The 20,433-nt window shown below is 41.3% G+C and overlaps 1 protein-coding gene across 7 annotated transcripts in view; it reads right to left on the bottom strand.

Annotated features, from left to right (window-relative positions):
* The window catches only part of DYNC1I1 (dynein cytoplasmic 1 intermediate chain 1), a 189,551-nt gene that overhangs the window by 31,074 nt on the left and 138,044 nt on the right, over nt 1-20,433 (bottom strand). For all 7 annotated transcript variants that reach the window (XM_085050770.1, XM_085050774.1, XM_085050772.1 and 4 more), the window contains 4 exons: nt 16,268-16,414; nt 11,986-12,099; nt 9,030-9,163; nt 6,541-6,685 (listed from right to left, as the gene is read on the bottom strand). In XM_085050770.1, coding sequence (XP_084906896.1) covers nt 6,541-6,685; nt 9,030-9,163; nt 11,986-12,099; nt 16,268-16,414 — 540 coding nt within the window. The remainder of the gene's footprint in view (nt 1-6,540; nt 6,686-9,029; nt 9,164-11,985; nt 12,100-16,267; nt 16,415-20,433) is intronic.

Below are 20,433 nucleotides of genomic sequence, written 5' to 3'. Positions count from 1 at the left end.
ATTCACCCACATCAAGCTGGAGGCAAGTGCAGACAGCAACACTGGAAAAGCCCATACAGGTATCTGCCATTTGTTGTGCATTTCCTCAGACTGCTGACTTCATCGCTAAATAGTAATCAAGTTTTTCACTTTTTATTTAAAAAATGCTCTAAGCAGGACAATACTTCTCCCCAAACTACAAACTATGCATTTGTTTAAAGACACATCTTTAGAAATACTATTGTTTTCTTTTGCAATTTCTGCCTACTTCTAAAAATGGCTCAATTTCTTTTAAGAAGCCCAAAACACAACAGAAAGTCTTACTGCTCCTACCTAGAAAACTGATTCACAGTTTCTGTAGCTCATATTCCTGCCTTTATATCACTATATTCCTGGATTGTTTTTCAGAGTAGCTTTTGAGGGACTTGCTGAGAAGTATAAACAAGGCATGTTGATGGAAGAATGACCAAATCCTGGTCAGAGGAAACACTGAACACAGAGAAAAATACTGAAGGGCAGATTTGATCTTCTTCCTCCAGTTGCCAGTCCCTGTTTATATCCCACATAGATGGGACAAGGAAGCAGAGCTGGAGAATGAGTGGGATGATTTGGGAGAAGCTGGATCACTGTGCTCATTCTTTCCTGTCATGCAGGAGAGGCAGCAGCATGCACTCAGGTCCTGCACGTACCTCTCCTGGTGTCAGTGGCACTGCTCTCCCTGCTCTGGGCCTCAAGTTGTTAAAGAGAGGTAGTTTAGCTCCAATTGCTGGGTGAGGAGAGGACTGGGATAATGTAGCTGTGGTTTGGTTGTTTCCCACCCCCATGATTCTGATGGGAACATTCAGTATGAGGCCCCTGAAAATTCAATTTTTCTTTTTAATGGAAAATGCTGCTTCATGGCAGGGTACCTGGCCCAGCATTGCGTGTGTGCTCAGCGATTGCCAGGCTTTCAAGTGACCCTGCTGCTGCAGTTCAGCTGCCAGGAAGCAGTAGAGTGAGGAACATTGCAGGATGGCTGACACAGCCTGAAGTTACAGCACTGTCTGCTAAATGGTCAAGATTAGTATTTGTAGCTGCTGCCACCAGGATGCCTGCAGAGCTTTCATGGGTCAGCAAGCAATGATTTTGAGGCTAATTGTTATCGAAGATGGCTTCGTCTTGTAGGACTTTGAACACAGTTCCTCTTTTTTTACTGATAACAAAAGTCTCTGACATAGCAGAGAAAGGATGGCTGCATGAAGCAGGTGGGAGAAAATCTCCATTAGGGAAGAGGTCCTGCGATTTATATATTGATAATTGTCCTGAAATGTTTCACTATTGCATTCAAGCTTGATCCTCCAGTGTAATTCTTCAACAGAACTGTCAGTGGGAGGTTTGCATTTTGATTTCAGGGAAAAAAGGAATGATTGTTTTGTACAGATTATATAAGCTCCTGAAATCCAATTCTGCTTTCTATGTGCAAATAGAGCTTTCACTGCTACAGCTGGATTTATATTAGGGTTTTCTGAAATGCAGTTTAGCCCACTGATTTTCGAACTCAGTATTTTAGATGACTCTTATTTGTGTATGTGCCATTCTTCAAGAAATGTATCACAAAGAAGCACCAGGTTTCATGTGAGTAAATGAAGTATGTTGGCCAGCTGATGAATATTTTCCTAGCACTTATCAAATATGGCTACACAGAAAACCAAAACCATGAGAAGCATTTCAAGTGAAGAGCTTGGGACCGATTTCAAGCCACCTGACTTCACTTTGGTTTCGCTCTTTAAAATTACCTAGAAAATACTTTTTTTTTTTTTTTTCAGCTGGATGAGAGCCAGACCTCTGGCTCCAGAGGTAAAGGGCAAAACCTAAAAAATCCTGTCTGAACAGGCAACTCCACCCTCTTGCCCAAGTCAGTTTGGCCTTTTGACAGAAAGTGAGCTCTGAAGCAAATTCATTCATTGCCTTGTTTTTGGACAAAACTCAAAATTCTGAACTCACACCACAGAGAGACAATTTCCATGAAATACCAGCATGCTATTTTATCACCCTCTGTCATTCTGTATAATCAGATAAAATGAACATTTGGACAGTGATTAATCAAAGGAATCATTTTAATTGCTTTTGTCAAAGAGAAAAGCCTGCACTGGAAATGAGTGTTGTGAAAGGAAAGTGACTGCCTCATAAGCAGAATCAAGGAGGAGTTTTGTGTGGTAATGTGTCAGTGAGGGAGACCATTCTAGTCAGATATCCAAAATCAGAGGAGTGAAATTCTCCCCTGAGCTAGACATTTGAGCCCCACCAAAATCAGTCAGAGGGAGGAGTAGTAAAGGATTCCACAGGATTCTGGCTGCAAATCAAGGTGCATATGTATATGTGTGTGTGGTTTCAGATAAAGAGGCTGATTCCTTCCTGGTAGTGATTTGGGAGAAGCCAGAATAAGAAGACTGACTTAGGATCTCAAAAGTGCTGACATGTATGCCCGTTTGGATATGGCCTGAGGCTGTCCAGATGCAAGAAAGCCACCAAAAGCCACAGCAATGGATTATCTGCCAGACTTGGGCTCCCATAGAGTCAGTGGTGGGCAGTAATGGTGGTCCCTCCAAGAGATGTCTAATGTATGTGGTACAGCTGCTTCTTTCCAGTGGCTGCATAAGAAACCAAAGTATGAAAGCTCTACATAATAAAAGATCCAAGAGGATCAAACTTCATGTGAAGTAAGAGTCATCTAAAATGCCTTACACGACGGCCAAAGGATTTAGGAAAGCTTAGAAAACAATATTAACAAACAACATATTCAAGAGTGAAAACAGTGATACTTTCTAAATTTCACAAAGTCCAGCTCTCATCTACACTTAAGTGTATGCAAGAGGGAAGAGCAGCATGTGAAGAGCATAAGAATAAAAAGACAAAGGAGAGGGATGAGGAAGGCACTACCATTGATGCATGGGCCAGTACAGCAAAATTGAGCACAAACACACAATGGGTAGTCTGTCACTGAGGGCACACATGACCTCTGGCTCCATTAGACCCTGCTAATGGTTATGTGGTGGCCCTACTACCAGTCTGCTCACCTCTGAGCCTCCTTCTGATTATGGCATTACCACCATTGCTTAAACATTAGGCAGAGGGAGACAAGCATGGATGGGGATACAACAATGTTGCTACAGTTATTCCAATTCCTGCCCATCCCAGCATGACTTAGGCATAGGTGCAAGAGGAGAAAACTAGTCATTAGCATCTCCCCTCAAGGGAAGGATAAGAGCTAAAGAAGAGATGTGAGGGATGAAAAAACTAATAAAATCCTGCTCTCTGTCCAAACCCTTATTAACTCTCTTAGCAGCAAACAAGCCACCTTGTAGGCTTTAACTGAAACTAGCTTATGTTTTGCTATGCTTTAACAATTCCAAGATAGCTCCCATCTCTTGACACAATATCAAAAAATTTGCTCTCCAAACAGCAATTGCTGTAATAATAACAATACTTACATTTCATTATTTAACCTCATGCTATTCATTCACGAGGATTAGTGTTTAATTAATTAACAACACTTAGCATTTCCACTTAGCACTTTACCTCTTCAAAGCATCGTACCAACACTACCTAATTAAGGGCAGAGCTCCACAGACACTTCACATCGGGACTTCCCTTTGACAGCTCTGCATCTGAGACTTGCTCACATGCTGCAGTGTGAATTCAAGTCAAATTCAAGTATTAACTTGAATTACCTGATCAGGAATCAGGTAATGCCCTGGTTATCAGGTAACTATCTTTGCAAATTTCATTTATTTTCCTGTTGCTTCTGGTTGCTTGCTATTCACCCAGGGATCTAATTATTGGCTAATATGACGGATGATAATGTGAACCTTGTGTTAGTGTTATCTACAAAATGCTCATTCATCCTCTGGTGAAAATCTTATTCTCAGTCACCTGGATGAACTGCCTTTAGCTAGAAAATGTGTTAACCACAAAAACAGATTATAAAATGTTTTTAAGTGAGATGGTGCTTTCAATCCATCAGTCAAATGACTGCTATGAAAGTGCCTTTCTTGTAAGCACCCCAGGATGCTACACAACATCAATAGACAATATAAACACAAAGCTTTTATGGTTCACTTTACAATTGGACATTGACTCTGAACCTGTGAAACAGAAAGGAATTGAATTTCATGACCAAAGAGGATAATGTGCACAGGATTAAGTAGACAACACTGGTAGAAGCAGGAAAGCAATACGGCTTTGGATGCTGATAAGGAGATTAAATTTACAAATAAGAAACTAAAGGAATAAACCAATTCTGACTAAATCTAGTAAGCCAGCAGAAGCACTCAATACTACCTATCAATCCACTTTTTTTTTCAGAGCCCACTGATTGACTGAGCCTTGACTATGAGAACTGAACAAAGAAAACCTTAAATATGTAGTAGCTCCAGCCAAGAAAATTATTCAGACAATATGGAAATAAACTTCTGATGCAGTTGAATTGCAAGAAAAAGAAAACATTCATCACAATTCAAGAAGTTGTCCACTGTCTCAGAGGATGTTTTCACAGGGCAGTGGCTGGCAGGGCAGCAGCCTGGGGCTTCTGCTGCTCCAGAAGAAAGCAAGTGATCCAAAACAGCAACGCAGCTTCCAGCTCTGAGCAGTGCTGTGGTGGGTCACATGCACATCATAGCTCGCCCAGCTCCATCAAACAGCTTTCTCAGGAAGCCTCTCTTGCCAGATGAGCCACAGCTTGATAGATATTAGAAATTTAAATGGTTTGGTTCTTTGAAAACTGATTGTCTTGAACAAAATCAAACCCAACCATTTTGGCACTGAAATATTCCACAAGGAAAAGTGTATTACTATCTGCAGTGCCTTTGCGCTCAAAATGTGCTGTGTTAGTGTTACTACTAACTTCTAAAATCCCAGGAGTTCAAAATAAAAATCGGGCTTTATTATCCCTTAATACAATTTCATTTAAGCTGCAGATGAATGAGACCCTTATTGCCATATTCAGCCTCAAGCTGAGGGTCAAATACTCATCCAAGACTTTTCTTTACATGTCTGTTTGGAATTCAATACTTGCCTTTCATCTTCCCTGCACTCCCCACAAATTCTTCTTTCCTTACTCAGCTTCAACTTCAACACTCCTGTACTCCCTTGCCCACAGTCAGCACTGCCCAGGACTCCCTTGTCTCTCACACCAAATGGCAGATCTATCTAGCCCCACTGAACCAACATCTAAGCTCCCCATCCCTTGGCTATCCTGCAGCCCTTTCTAACATTTACCACCTAGGAATCATCCCAGACCCACTCCAGCCTGCTCGTGCCCACTCCTCTGGACCACTCCTGCCCTGGTTTAGGCTAGGTCTACTGATGTATTTAGATACATCATGACAATGATGCTTCTGCCTAATGCTCAAGACAGAACCCTCAGCTGTGGTCACTGCTGATCAGGAAAAGATCCCTGTTAATTAGCATGCACATTGGATCTGGCCATTAACAAATGCATTGGGAAGCTACTATGGAAGCTGATTCAAGTTATCATCTAGGTAACTGTGTTGCTTTTTCCAGCGCAAGGCTGTCACATGAGCCCTTCTGATCACTTTTGTATTTACATTTGCTCTGCATTTGTTCTAACATCTCCAAGCCCTGATGTCTCAGAGGAACACATGCTGAGATACTTCCTGACTGGGGTCAGCTTCCAGTACTGGAAATCTGTCCAGTGCAGCTTAAGATGTGAACCAAATGCAGGCATAAAACCAACTTGGTTAAGACAAAACCCTGACATTTGGAAGGCAGTTCTCTAGTCTGGTGTATAAAAAAAAAATTAGATTACTTATATAATTAGAATTTTAGCTCTCATTCTCCTATTTTACTCAGCCTGTACAATAAACCAGGTTGGTCTGTTTAGTCTGTCCCATGGAGTGCTGGGGTTTCAAAGTTTCACAGAACTGTGACATTTTTGCTGTTCTGCTGCTCTCTCTGAAAGAGGTCACAGGCAGATGGCCACAGAGTAGGCAGCAGCAGATCCCTGTGGTCATGAATGTAAGTTCCAGCATGTACTTCCTCCCTGCTTTCAGTGTCTAATGTCACTGGGACAATTTATACCTTTTGGCTATCACAGCCTCCTCCAGCGGTGAATTTCACAAGTGATATTGATTGCACTAAGTTGTACATGCACTTCCCCTGTTGCTTCATCAGATGAAAGTATTCCTGCTGCTGCAACACCACAGTGCATAGTATTAGCCTTGCAATTTAGCCTGCACAGGGAGTGCTGAATGGATTGTTTGATGGCTGGGAGCACAAGACATCCTCATCTCCTTGCCTAGTGAAACTGCTCAGCACTAGGGTTAATACTGAAATGCAGGCCATCTGAAGCAACCTCTAAAGGGCAAGGTATGCTCTAGGGAAAATATGATTGAGAGTTACACTAGCTATATATTTTACTTACAGTTTTATCACTATGCCCATTCTAACCACAGCCTTTCAATTAATTGTTTCTTAGGACTTGATAGACAGTATTAAAATATTTCTGACAACAGCATTTTCACAAGTAGGATTACTTGTCCCAGCCCAACTAGGATTTCTTACCTTTGTGGTCCACAATTTCACTGTCCAGTCAAATGATGATGTGACAAAGAGGTGGGAGAAGTCTATTGGACCCACAGCCATGTGACAATTGATTCCTGTGACAGGTCCTTGGTGGCCTTCAAAAATTTCACCAATGCCAGCTTTACTGCAGGAAGAAGAAAGATTTACATGCAGAGAGTGATTTACCACCTAGTGATTTAACATAATTTTGCTTTACTCTTAGGTTCCTGTTTCATTTTAGAGTTCTATTTAACCTGTAAATCTCTCTCCTTTCACTAAAGTCTTTGCCTGCAGAGGTTTACTCCACTGGGCAAAATTAATGCTCAGAATTGAGCACAGGGAGAATTTCTCTTACTTCTGAAGACTTACCTTACTCACTTCTACATATACTGTCTACTGCTGTATCTTGAGATAAGATTTATGTATAATTATAAAATAATTCTAAATAGTAATTATACTATAGCTTATGCCTCTGAGTAAGCCATTATCAAAAGGAATAACCATTAAAATAAAAATGCAGATATGCTAATGACTTTTCATGGGCAATTCTTTTTCTCTTAAATATCTAAGATAACTTTTCATAGCAGTCAATCAAGTCACTTGGAAGCAAATGCTTTTTCACAAAAAGTGAAAGAACTGATCCTGTGATCATGTATCATACAGTCATTACTTTGAACAGGAGGAGATGTGCATTTCATCAGCCAGAGGCTAGAATAGCTATCAGGAAGGAAAAATACAACACTGTGTAAGAGAGAATGTGCAGAGTTTTTCTTCTTCCTGGAAGCAATTGATGCCATATCAGTTGTCAGTGCTGTCTCACAGTGTACACAGAAAAGGGAATCATGAAATTACCCTTTTAGCTAGATTATGGAAAAATTGTGAGTGGAAGAATATACATTAAAAATAGCCACAGCTCTGATGAGCCTATCAGCCCCATGCCAGTGTGAGTACAGTGTACAGAGAGAGAGATGGAGCTGCACCAGAGGAAACTGGTCCCTCATCCAGCTGGTGCAGTGTCCCCTCTCCTCTCCTGTGTGGACAGTGTGGCCTCACTTAGGCTGTTCTGCCAGACCTCGCAGCATGTGCTGGAGCAGGGGCTGAGTCCTGCAGGTCCTGATGCACCTTTTTCCAGAATAGCACAGCTCCTCACTGTGCTGGTCTGAAGGACACAGGAGCCTCTGGAAATAAACCAGGGATGAGAGCAAAGAGCTCCAGGAAAGACAGGCAGGAGCAGAAGAGCTTTTGCTGATGGTCAGTAAAAAGTTTCTAAAAAAAGTGTGCTAACAAGAGGACCTGGCATCTTCTTCCTCTTGTGAGGAACAAACCAGGCGAGTTTGAAAGTTCAGAAGTGAGAAATGCCCTTGGGCACGCTTCATTCATTTTATCAGCCTAATTCAAACCATCAGCCACCACACAGCCTATCAATACATGCCTAAATAGAAGGCATTTTGCAATACTGTCAGTGGTCAGGCTAAAATAAAAATATTTAAAAAAAAAAAGCATTGAACAAAACATACGTAAAACAGTATTTGTAAAACATTAGGGATGTGTAAGAGAAGCCTTACAATCTTAAACCAGTGTATCAAAGTCTTTTTGGTCAACATAAACTCATAATATGATAACATATGAATTCAGAGAACACTGCAAACTACTGGTGGGGATGAGCTCTATGTCTGTCACTGGAAAAAGTTTGTTCTTTACAAAAGCCTTTCAAGCTTCCCAGAGATTAAACTATTACTGGAAGCTAACAGAGCACACTAGCATCCTGCAGGCATGCAGGGTGCAAAACAAGGAACTTGCAGTGTCAAACTACAGCCTGGGTTATGTTATGTATGACCACTGTGTGTGGGAGAGCACAGGATTCTCTAGAGCTACGTGGCACAATGTGGCTGTATCCGTGTTATTAAAGGAACCAAGCCCATGATGGCTTTTCTCTGATCTGTGCCCGTGGAGACTGAAGATGGAGCTGAAAATGGTAAAAAAGAAAAGCAGATGACGATCTCATATTGGTTTAGGCCTGGTTACCTTGCAGCAGAAGTGTCTCCTAGGGCTTCATTCTACCTGTGCTGACATAGACACCTTCATTTCAGCTAGGTGTGTAAACCTGTATAAAGCTGTATAAACCTCCTTCTAATCTCATAATCTCATCTCATCTCATCTCATTTCATCTCATCTCATCTGTTAGAAAGAGGCGTTTCTGAGGGCCCAGTCATCTTCTCTTCAGGCACATGACTGAAAAAGGTAAAGGAAGTCAACCTAAGAGTAATCACTGCTCCCCACCAACTACACAGGGAGCCTAGGGCAACTATCCCAGTGTAAGAGGCTGTAGCACAGATGCTCAAAGTCGGGCAGCTCCTGTCCTGGTTAGGGGAACAGTATAGACATTGTTGACCCAAGAGAAAAAAACACTGAACACTCCACACACATTTGGCTATCTCTCATCAACACATGTACACAATGTTTTATAAGTACAAAATGCTGAAATTCACCTTCCATGACGACAGGCTGTGTAGACTGTTCCCTCTTCGCTGCCAACAACAAAGTTATTGACATCTCCAGTTGGGAAAGCCATTCCTGTGACCGCCACTGGTTTGGACTTATTGAATACCAGCTCCATGCTCTCCTACCAAAACAGGTTTTGTTATTATGCTGTGATCCTCCTTTTGTTAGTTTGGGTTGGTTTTTTGCAACTTATTTCTAAATAATACGTGGGGTAGCAGGAGAGGAAGATAAAATTATTTGACCCAGCCACAGGACTTTGGTTTCTACATAAGACGTCTTGAGAAGATGCAATGTCACAAACCAGGATGCTCCTTGACATCCCCAGTGCTGTCTGTCACACATATGAGACTGGCAGGAAGGCACTGGTCTTTTCTGCATCATCTTAAATCAGCCAGAGATGACAGGTGAGAATTTAAAATCTAATGGTGCAGAAACTAAAGGTAATACCTTAATGGTTACATTTACCAGCCTCAGGCTTTAATAAATCATATAATACCCTTCCATTTACAAACATTCTGGAAATCAATTCTCAGGAAGCACATGTAATATCGTGTGCATGTGAGGCATTTATTGTACTGTGTCATTTGTCCCTTTGCAGAACAAAATTAAAAAGTTAGGGTCCTGCCACTACCACTATTCTAAGCACTGCTTTTCAGGGATTTCTTGAGGTAACCATAAACACTCCCTCTAGACTCTACAATCAAGCTACAAACCAGCAGGAATGTTTTCTATTTTCATTTGGTAGCTGTATTTTAAAGTAAATCAGCATACCCATTTTTGCAATTGCAAATACAATCACCACGCAAGTTTGTGGCCATTGCAAGATGTGTACGCTTTGAGCGGATTTTGCACAACTTTTTGGTTTTTCAGCCTAAATGGTGTAAGCCAAGAATCCAAAAAAGGCCTGAATGATTTCACCATTTTCATTTTTAGCTATTTAAGTGAGTATGCTCATTATGCTTAAAAAGTCTATGCTGCTGTTCTCTAGGGCCAAAGCCTGTAGGGTTTTCCTCAGAAGGGCTTTTGCTGTAACTAAAGAAAGTGGGTACCCATGTGAGAGGAGATCAATGCAAATCCATAGAGAAATACTTCTACTGGCTTTATATTTTTCTTTGAAATAAAGTTGGTTCTATTATAAAGGCAAAACAAGACATTAAAAATGTATTGGGAGACCACCCCATATATCTGTAAATACGTGAGTGAAAGACAGAGAGCTAGAGAAAAAATCTGTTAATATGGGAGAGAGACCATATATTTTTGTTAAAGTCTTCTGGGGTGAGGTCATCATTTAGTGTCTCTGCAGAGCCATGGCCATAGGCAGTGGTGGACTCCCTCCTCCCAGCACCCACACCATGGCTGTACACAAGTGCTCTGGATCTGTGTCTTTGGAAAGTTTCAGACTGACACACATCAGCAACACTCTACTCCTCCCAGTTTAAAGCTATGGCATGCAGCTTGACGTCAAGTCCTGTGCCTTTCTTTTCTAGATCACCATGAGCCATGTGCCAAATTTCAGTGTCATACAGGGTGTGTTCCCATCCTTGTACATAGTCAGTTTTGGAGCAGAGAAATTCCATTTGAGTGATGAGGTACTGGAACTCAGATGTTCACAGGTCTGTCCTTCAGAATTTAGTACTCCAGTACATGAATATGCAAGGATGGGACTTACCTTCTTGATGTTTGTGAGAAACTGTGGAAGGGATTCAGGTCCCTGAACATAGATGCCTGGGCCATTTTAGATGCCTGCATTTCTGTTGCAGAAGAGTACTGGTTTCTCACAGTCCCAGGGCACAACTACCAGACCCACACTGTTGCTTTACATGAGCAATGTTGTCAAACTTTGAAGCTGACCCCTCTCTGAGTAGGGGAGTGGATGCTCTGACTTCCAGAAGCCCTTCTACCCTAAGACTAGACAGTTCCATGTCCCCGGGTGGTGTCTGAAATGGCATTTCACACTTGGATGTGAAATCCTCCAGAAGTACCAGCCTCTCTCTATCTCAACTGTACAGAAAACTTGAATGTTCTAACTTCAGCTTGGGCACATCAACTTTTACATGGCTGAGGTTAGGATATAGGAGTCCCACCTCTTGTGTCAACACTGAAAAGCAAATAATTCAATAGTAATTGCACATTAATGCATGATTAATGGAATCATTATGGGGAGTTTCTATGCAGCATTTTGAAACAAGATCAGATCCCATGATGCTTAGAAAAAATGATATTAAATTTTTTTCTAAGAAATTGTGTATAAAAATGAGTGAATTGTTAGAATAGAAAATGTACTACTTCAGAAGATAACACTTAAAAGATGCTTTCTGTACACCTTTTTCAGCATCAGATTCTTTGTTTAGTTTCCATTATTATAATCACTGGTGGTTTGGGCAATTTTCCTGTGTTTCCTTTCATTTCTGATACAAAGGAGGGGAGGGGAGGGAAAGACAATAGTAGCAAACATTCCAGAGCGGGAGAATTAGTTCTAAAACTTTTGATTTGCATTGTTTGTTCCTTTGGCTACTGAAAGCTGCCAGCAAAGTAAGTTTCTGAGTTTCTGACTGTGTGCCTTGGAAATCTGCAGTGCCTGGGGTGTGTTCAGCAGCAGTGCAATCTAGTCCATATTTGTTAAACAATGCTGTAGAATAAGTGCAATTTATACCACAGGCGACTTCTGTAATTACTGTTCTTTAAAATGGACTATTTCATTTTCACTTGAAACTGACCTATGTATTAACGTATTACAATAATTACATGATTTGTGGTAAAGGAAATGGGGTTTGGCTCTTAGCAGAGACTGCTGGAAGCAAGCTGTACTCTTTCAAGTGCATCCATTGGTTTTAGTTTGTATAGGAGGCGAGATTTTGGCTTTTAGGAGCTATGTTCCACTATGCAGGTATCCTGCTCTACCAGAGACACTTTTTGCCCCCATGTAGGTGAAAACAAACCCACCTGTGGTGTTGAGAGCATGTCCAGGCTCCAGGAGCACATTTTACCATCCGTAGAGACAGTGATAAGATTGTGGGCATTCTGTGTTCCAACTACGTTCACACAATACACAGGATGCTGAAAACACATTAACACTGGAAGTCAGAGAGCCATTCTTACATTTTAAAAAACAAATCTCTAATGTCTCATGTTATTTTAAAGAATGATTAAGTAGTCACACAATATCTGGAAAATATAAGACTCAGCTTTTGCCAGATAGGAATTGTTTTGGTTGGGTTTTTGTGTTTTTCTTTAATTTAAATTTTAAGAAGTACGTTATAGAGGTGGAAATGTTTTCAAAGCTTCATTTTCCTCATAATAAAACAACCCAGCTGAGTAATGCTGTGAATATACCGAATTATGTGGATGGGATTTCACCCACAGGGACATGTATCATTCTACTGATGGCTTTTGACACTGAGAATAACCAGCAGAAAGAGGAAAACTGCCCAAATGGAATCAAAATGAAAAGTTTATTCAAGAAAACAGCTGCATAAAACTTGAACCCTGTCAGATTTTGGCTTGCATGCTAAATATTTGCAAATGTACTCTAGCTGAAGAACATGAACAAGCCCATCAACGTTCTTCAGCATTGGCCAATATACCTTTTTAAATCTGTCATAATAAGTGGGGAGTGACTAAATTTAGGGTGTTACACCTGGTTCACCATAGTGCAGTCATTCCATGGAGGCTGAATTCCAGTTAGTATGCATAATGAAACTTGGCCTATTCCTTTTCCAAGGAACCTGGTAACATTTTAAGCCTAAAGTGTCATCTGATTTCTGATGGTGACATATGAGGGATGGGTCAAGTTCAGCGATCTCCAGAGTGAAAAATCAGTCAGGCTGAACAATAAGATTTAATTTCCTTTGACCAGTAAAAGTGATACTGCTAAATCAAGGGTTAGACATATACAAAAGTTAAGAAAAGAAAAATTTAATTTCTCTGCTGCATTTACCAATAAATAGAAGACCTGCATCTCCAAAAAGAAAACACATTTTTCTCCAATACTTTCATTAATTAAACAAAATTAGGACCAACTTACAAGAGATCCCTAAGCCAACTCTTCTTCTAAGCCAACTTCATGTAGTGTTAGGAATGTAGCATTTGGTCCTGCTGAAAGGAACGGTAGAACTGCCACTTATGTCAGACAACTTCAAGATGCAGCTGCAGGTCACCTACCCAGTCAGTGGGGAATGGCAGAAATCCTCAGAGCTCTGGCTCTCTCTTTGGTTTAATACATGAGTGGGCCCAGTAAATGCTCCTCTCTAAGAGCAAAAGGTGCAGCACCTGTACAGTGTTTGTGCCCACACCAAGGTGGACTAAGCAGTCGCTGCTTGTGTTTGGAGACAGTCTGTACATACCAGTAAAGTCACATTTGATGCTGATTTTTTTCCTTTCTCTCAAGATTTCCAGGCACCTGGTTTCTCCCAGATCATCAAATGGACCCCAATTAGTCCCTCACATGTGTCTCACACTATTACCCTCCAACATGGACCTTTCTGCTGCTCAGTGTAAGCTGATGACCTCAGTCCTAAACATGATTCCTGCATACTGATGTGTGAAGTAAGCATAGATCTATTTTTTTCATGGGCGTTTGACCTCCAGTAGTCCAAACAGAGATGGAGTGGGTGGGAGGAAGCTAAAGCAAGCAGTGGACTATCTGAGATATTTAGTGGGGGGTGAAGAGTGAGCCATGTCTCTCCAGCAGCACCTCAGTGTGTCAGGCCTGGCTTTAATCAGGGCTACCAGCCATCAATTTCATGCACAATAAAACTCACGGCAGAAATGAAAAGATGTAAGGAAAGCGGACAGAAAAGATAACCAACAGTATGTAACAGAAAGTCTAAACAGGCCTCTTTCTTTCAAAGGGTTGCTGCCAGCCTGCTTTTATTTATTTTGGAAATGAAATCATCATGCAAAAGGGTTTTGTCTTAATTAAAATTTCCTGTTGTCCCAAGTGCAGATGTGTGGTGGGTGTGAAAGGAAATTAGTGAGTAAGCTGTGGGTAGAATTCTCTTTCCTGGTGAATCCAGGCAGTAATCAGTGATACTAAATTTCAGGAAGGTTTAAGTCAGAGAAAACAACACGATCTATCTGTTTCAAATAAACAAAGCAAGAGAAAGGAAGGAGAAAAATCCTTTTTTCATATACAGCATGAGTTCAAATTAAAAAAGGATTATTCAGCTCACGTATCTGGCAGCACACAAAGTAACATTGCTAAAGTAGTGTTGCCTTAATTTAATCCTTTTTTCTTGGCAGCAAGGATTCAAGCCAGCCTTTTGCAACCAAGATCTCATTTACAGTTTATGTAAGTAATTCCTATGTAGGAACATAAAGTAAGCAACTCTTATTGTAAAATCTGATCACTCCTTAAAACATCGTGCTTCTGCATGTTAGACTGCGTAAACACTTATTTATACCAATCCATGATAGCACATAAAGTGCCCATCCACAACTGAAAGTAATTTATTTATATTTGTCAAAAGCAAAACATTACCTTGTTCTATTGCAATAATAAAACTGCTTTAATATATAATTCCAGCAAGTACAATTTTGCCTTAAATGATTTTTGAGTGTAAACAAATTACTTCCCATTAATCTTTGCTTTTCCACTAGATTTTGTGTCCCAGTTGTTCAATTTTCAGTGATAGTCAGCTTCTTGCCACTAGTTTTCTGGTCTGCTACATCTCTAAATTGCAATTCCAGGAGAGACTGTTTCTTTTCATGCAGATTGAACAACATTGCTAGCAACAAAATGAGCAAAAACATTAGGGAAATGAAAAGCAATGTTGAAGTTGCAACCCATGGCACAGATCATTAGATAATTACATCAACATGCAAGATAGTGGAAATGTAGGGAATAATATTTGTACTGCCTGGCCCACTAAGCAAGTCTGTGCACACCTGTAATTTTTAATATAAGAGACTTGCTGTCATAATACTGACCCTATACTGAATCTTTAGCAGTAATTCGCACGGCATGACTTTTGGAGTTGTCTTTAACTCCAGGGATTATGTTGTCACAGCCAACTGAAAGCTGAACCTGGATCTGCAAATTCCAAACATTAGAATCACAGAGTTGTAAAAGCTGGAGGTGCAAAAGTACTATCACATCATCTGATCCTTCATTCTACTAGAACAAGATTATTATCTCTCAGAGTGCTTTGTGGAGTTCAGTTCCTTATGTTACAGAAAATCTGTGGTTTTCTGCACTCTTATATCATACTTTTACATTTTTCTCCTCCTTTGCAATTTCCACTCAGAAATTCCCCTAAGCCCACTCCCAGGATGAGCTACTCCACCTTCCAGCTCTCCTGAAGAGTCTGCCTGAGCCCAAATTCTGGAGGAGGAGAGTTCAAGAATGCCCAGGACCTTTATGCAGGAGGGACTGGATGTCAGTGCCATAGCAGAGTGAGGACACTTCAGCAGGCAGCCCAGGTTTGTCTCTTCTTCCAGCACAATATGTGTACTTTGCCATGTAAGAGAGTCTCCTATCACAAACACCATCCTTGTATCTATCACAGATGAAGTCTCTTCTTTCTCAGGCATTTCATGTTACTGCTCTGCCTGTTTATCTCCCAGACACCACTAGAACCCGTTGCCACCATCATTATCTGCAGGTACCTGTGTGTGTCAGCAAAATGCTCTCCCACATTTTTCTGCTGAAACAAACTCTCCACAGGCCAGCTCTGCCCTGTGGGCCTGTCTGGAGTAGGAGACCACAGCAGGGATTTATATATTGCTCTATTAGAAAACAGAAACAAACTGCCCCACTCTTCCCAGGGACACCTGTGTCTGCTTATAGGACTCCACAGTGAGACCCTCACAGGTGCCTAATCTCGTTCAAAGTAGAAATCTGTGTACACCAAGACAACAATAATGACTGAAATTGCCTGCCACATTGGACTGACAGATGTACAGACTCCATAACGATCTGGCTCTCTTTACAGACAATGGGGACAAGAATTAGAGTGCCACTGTGCTGGCACAAAGGTGTCTCACTGAAGCTTTGCACTCAATTGTGCCATCTTTCTTAGAGAGGAGAATAATGTCCTGACCTGATTGTACAAAGTGTGATGATTAAGCACCTACAAGAGGTGGTTGTTCATCTCTCATATCTACTTCAAAGTCACATCTACGTTTTCATCTGTGTGGCAGCCAGCGTTGTAGACAAAACTAGGCAGCTGCATTTCCCTGCTGACCATCTGCTCTGAGGAAAAGAGGAGATGACTTTTATCCTTACCGTGTGAGCAGCAGCAGATAAGGGAGTTCTCTGAACCGGAGTGCGCCTGTGACTGCGATTATCCCACAAGACGATTTGGCCAGAATATGTTCCACCAACGACCAGGTTTGGGTGAAAGCGGGCAAAACAGACTGACATCACGGAGGACTGGAGTAAAAGAGGTAGAGAAGAGAGGGGTTACGTGGTCAGCCATCTTCAGTTCTCTCCCTAGGGAAGCAGACTGTAATTAGCATTTTGTATTTTAGGAATCACTGTATGAACTCTATTCTTACTCCTAGCACACCAGTAATTCTACTAATTCCAACAGTACACATGCAAACAGTTAACTTTGACCCTAAAATGTGTTGTTCCATTGGTCCTAGGGAAAATATAGGATGAGTCTAAGCATGATGCTAAAAACCCGAGATAAGCTCTCCATGACAGTGATGGTAAAGTGCTTAATTCATTTCCAGAAGTGAGAACTTCAACTAACCAGACACCAAGCAAACAGAGACTGGCATCCTAGCCCATGATATCCCATCAGGGATAGCTGTTCCCCTGTTGCTCCTCTTAACTTTTAACCCAGGCAATTTGAGGAGAGTCTGTGAAAGACCCTCCAAAGTTCACCTCAAGGTTTTCTGTCTTGAGAGTATCAGCTGACAAGCTGCATCTCATTGTTGGATCAATGACTGATTTCCTGCTACCGAGCTCTTCTAAGTGCAAAGGGAACCATACTTTCCTTTACACTGCTTAAGCAGAACTGAGTTTTTCTTCACCGTGATGGCAGCTGAGTTGTCATTGTACATTTTCTTTAACTGCAGATGCTAAGGAGCCAGAGTGGTGTGATGGTTATCCTGGCTACCTGGTAAAGCACTCCACAAGACAGTATGGAGATGGTTATCTATCCCAACTACCACTTTCCAGTGTCATTAAAATCACATACAACAGCTGGAGTCCTCAAGGGAACAGTCTCCAGAACCTTCACGGTCCAACAAGCTACAGCCAAGACCAAGAAGCAGTAACTCCTTCAAGTCTTCCATGCTCTTCCTAAAGAATTATTTCCCATTTTTGTATAATTAGTCCTGTACATTATGTCTTAATTTTATGCGATTTTAAAATTTTTTAATGACTGGATATTTTTAAGCACTGCTGCTTCTATGTGGGAACACAACACAAATTGTTGACTAAATTACAATATTTCATTTGCATAAAAAGCATGGCAGACATTTAAGAAAACTTTGCTGAATTAGGAACACTGGAGTTGCCAAGCTGAACTAGACCCAGGGTCTACCTAAGTAATGGCCTTGTCTCTGGCAGAAGTGGATGGACAAAGTTCCTCTGAAAACTTTGACATGAGCAGATGTGTTGCCTCCTTTCCTTACTGCTCCTCATGCTGATTTCTAGTGGCTAGAGACTGATTTAAACTCACAAGAGACTTGAAACCCCTTCTGATAGGGCTACATTTAATTATGCTAACTCTTGATGCCCATAACTAGGTTAGCAAGAATGAAGCAAAATGGGAAGTTTAAATAGTTTTTATTTAATTCATGTGGTTGCCTGATATCAATTATTTAAAGTCAGATTATGTGCTAAATTAACTTAATAGACAAACTTATAGCATACAGCAGTATATTTAGTACTGGGTTTTTCTGACCTAATAAGATAATCAAGACAATGAAAAAAGCTGTCATTACTTTTTTTCTTCCTCACTCTCCCTGGATTCTCATGGCTGTTCACTTGCATCTTTGACACCTTCCCCGCTTCACTAACACTTCTGCATACATTTCTCTGATGTTATATAGTCTAGCATCTAATGACTAGATTATGAGTGTACATAAATACCCACTTTAGTCCCTATCTAAGTGCTTGAGCAGACCAATTGCATTATGATCAGTCACATCAATGAGAGGTAGCTTCTGAACACCATTTCCAAAGGACCCAGCTATACAGAAAGGAAACCCCATCCCTAAGGAACAGGATGTAGGTACTATTAAGAGGGGTTTCAAACTCAGCTACACTGCAGCTGCCATCCAGTTTCCACAGATCCCCCCCACATTATAATTAAAACGACCCTACAGCACATGTTCTACATTTTATCTCTTTGTTTAATGGCTTCATGAGTTGTTTTAATCAACCCCTCTCATTCCTTATAACTAAGATGACAGATATTCTTACATGAAGTGAAATAGCCAGATGATTTTAAAATAGTACAGCTCCACCACTGTGTACATCCCACAGCAGCTACAAGGCTCCACATGTATTTTAAGAAACCCCAATTCAAACAGTCATTCCACAACAAAGTTCCCAAGTTTGTCCCAAACAAACTTGGGAGACTCTGAAGCAGGGCAAAGAAGCCAAGTGGACAGTGTATTTTTAAATGTTCTGCTTTCATGGTTAGCATGTTTTTGCATTTAGAATGCCAGAATACAGTTGAATGGTCAGGATATAAACTGCTAAAGTGTGTTTTTCATAAAGTTCAAAAATAACCTACAGACATGACATGGGCTTGAGCTCTCTGCACTGCTTCTAGTTTTACATCTTGCTCCAAAGTAGCTTGCAGTCTTCAAAAGGTGAAATGTTCACATCCTTTTAATTATGACAGCATTATTTTTCTATCCAAGAAAAAAAATCTGTCAAATATTAGAATTTAACAGTGTAAGGACTCCATTCCATAGCACCTAATATTATTTTCTCAAAATTAATGGTAGTATCCAGATGAGTAAGGACTGTAAGATCAAGCCCATTCATTTAACAACTTTAAAAGCATTCATTTCTTAGTCTTAATAGGAGAGAGCGGCTGACAGGTCTCCAGTCTGTCTGAACAGCTCTGTGCTCAAGGATAGCAGCAGAAACCATTCCCTATAAGCCTCTTCTGCCTCCAGGCTGCCTCTTGTTTGCCTGTTCAAGTAGCCTTGCTCCTCTAAAACAGTTTTACCACTGACTTCAAAGGGGGAGGAACCAGCCCATGGTCAGGTTTTTAAAATGACAGCATAACCTTCGTTGCACTTCTACCACACCCTTCTAGGGAAATCTCATGACACTTTCCAACAACACTGGTAAAGATCCCCAGTTTTTCAGTTAGGGATATTTTATATTGTAGGTGCTTAGCTACCTGTTGCAGAGGACAGAAGCAGCCAGTTTCAGAGTATAAGGCAACAGCACATAAATAAACATAGGAGGAATCATGTCAGAAAGCAATTCCACAGGGAGTTTAGTGTGCACAGTAGAAAAGCAGCATTTAGACTAGCAGATTCCCAGCATTATCTTTTTATGGGTGCCACAGAGCATCTGTCAACTGTTGGGACCCTCAAGAGACAGGCAAACCCCAGTGTCTTGTCATCTGCATTTCTCTGAATTGAACTGTGCAGTGAATCATTTCAGTATTTACTTTAGCTTAACACAGAAGTATTTTCTCCCTCTATGCAAATACAACCTACTGGATTTTGCTTTCTCTGTCTCTTCTTAGCTTTCTCAGTGGCCTTAATAAAGTATTTCTGGTACTTCTGGCTTTGTGATCTTCCACTCAGATGTTCTACTCTTAGTGGGGCCACAATACCTGTGCTGCTGCCTCATACCCTGTGCATGCTCTGCCTCTCTGTGGAGGTGAGCAGATCTCCAAGGGCCAGAGGAACAAACCTGAGTTAGTTCCACATGGGAGCACTGCCCAAGCATAAGAGAGAGCTTGGGCTGGTAACCTGGGGGTTATACCTGGCAAACAGGCAATCCTGCTTCTCAAATGCTAAAGCTTCTGCTCCCAGCTGCTGCAAGAGCCACACTGAAAACATAATTAAGAAACAAAACGTGAAATGTCTGTGCTCTTGTAACAGCAAGGAGAGGGCTGGACTCATAAACAGAAGTGTTGGCAGTCCTTGGAAAGGTCTGCAGTCATGGGGACAAAGGCAGCACCCCTTGGCCCCTGCCTTGGTGGGTCAGGTCACCTCAGCCTGTAGGGAGGAGCACTGTGGAGCCACCTCTGCCACCCTGCTCCTTCCCTCCCTCCCTCCCTCCCTCCCCACTGATGCATTGATCCAAACAGGCCCCCAGCCCTCTTCAAGTGGCTGGCAAATCTGTTTTTTATTTTAGAAGCTTAATACGGCCCAGATTTGGATTAATGATGGCATGTCCCGTCAACCACAGGTACACGTGCTTGGGACAGACAGTCATTTAGCTTCTCCTCACTGAGAGGC

This window comes from Lichenostomus cassidix, chromosome 2 (genome assembly GCF_008360975.1).
Source record: "Lichenostomus cassidix isolate B80296 chromosome 2, HeHo_3.0, whole genome shotgun sequence".
In the NCBI taxonomy this organism is placed as follows: Eukaryota; Metazoa; Chordata; class Aves; order Passeriformes; family Meliphagidae; genus Lichenostomus; species Lichenostomus cassidix.
This window is presented reverse-complemented; position numbering and strand designations above follow the sequence as displayed.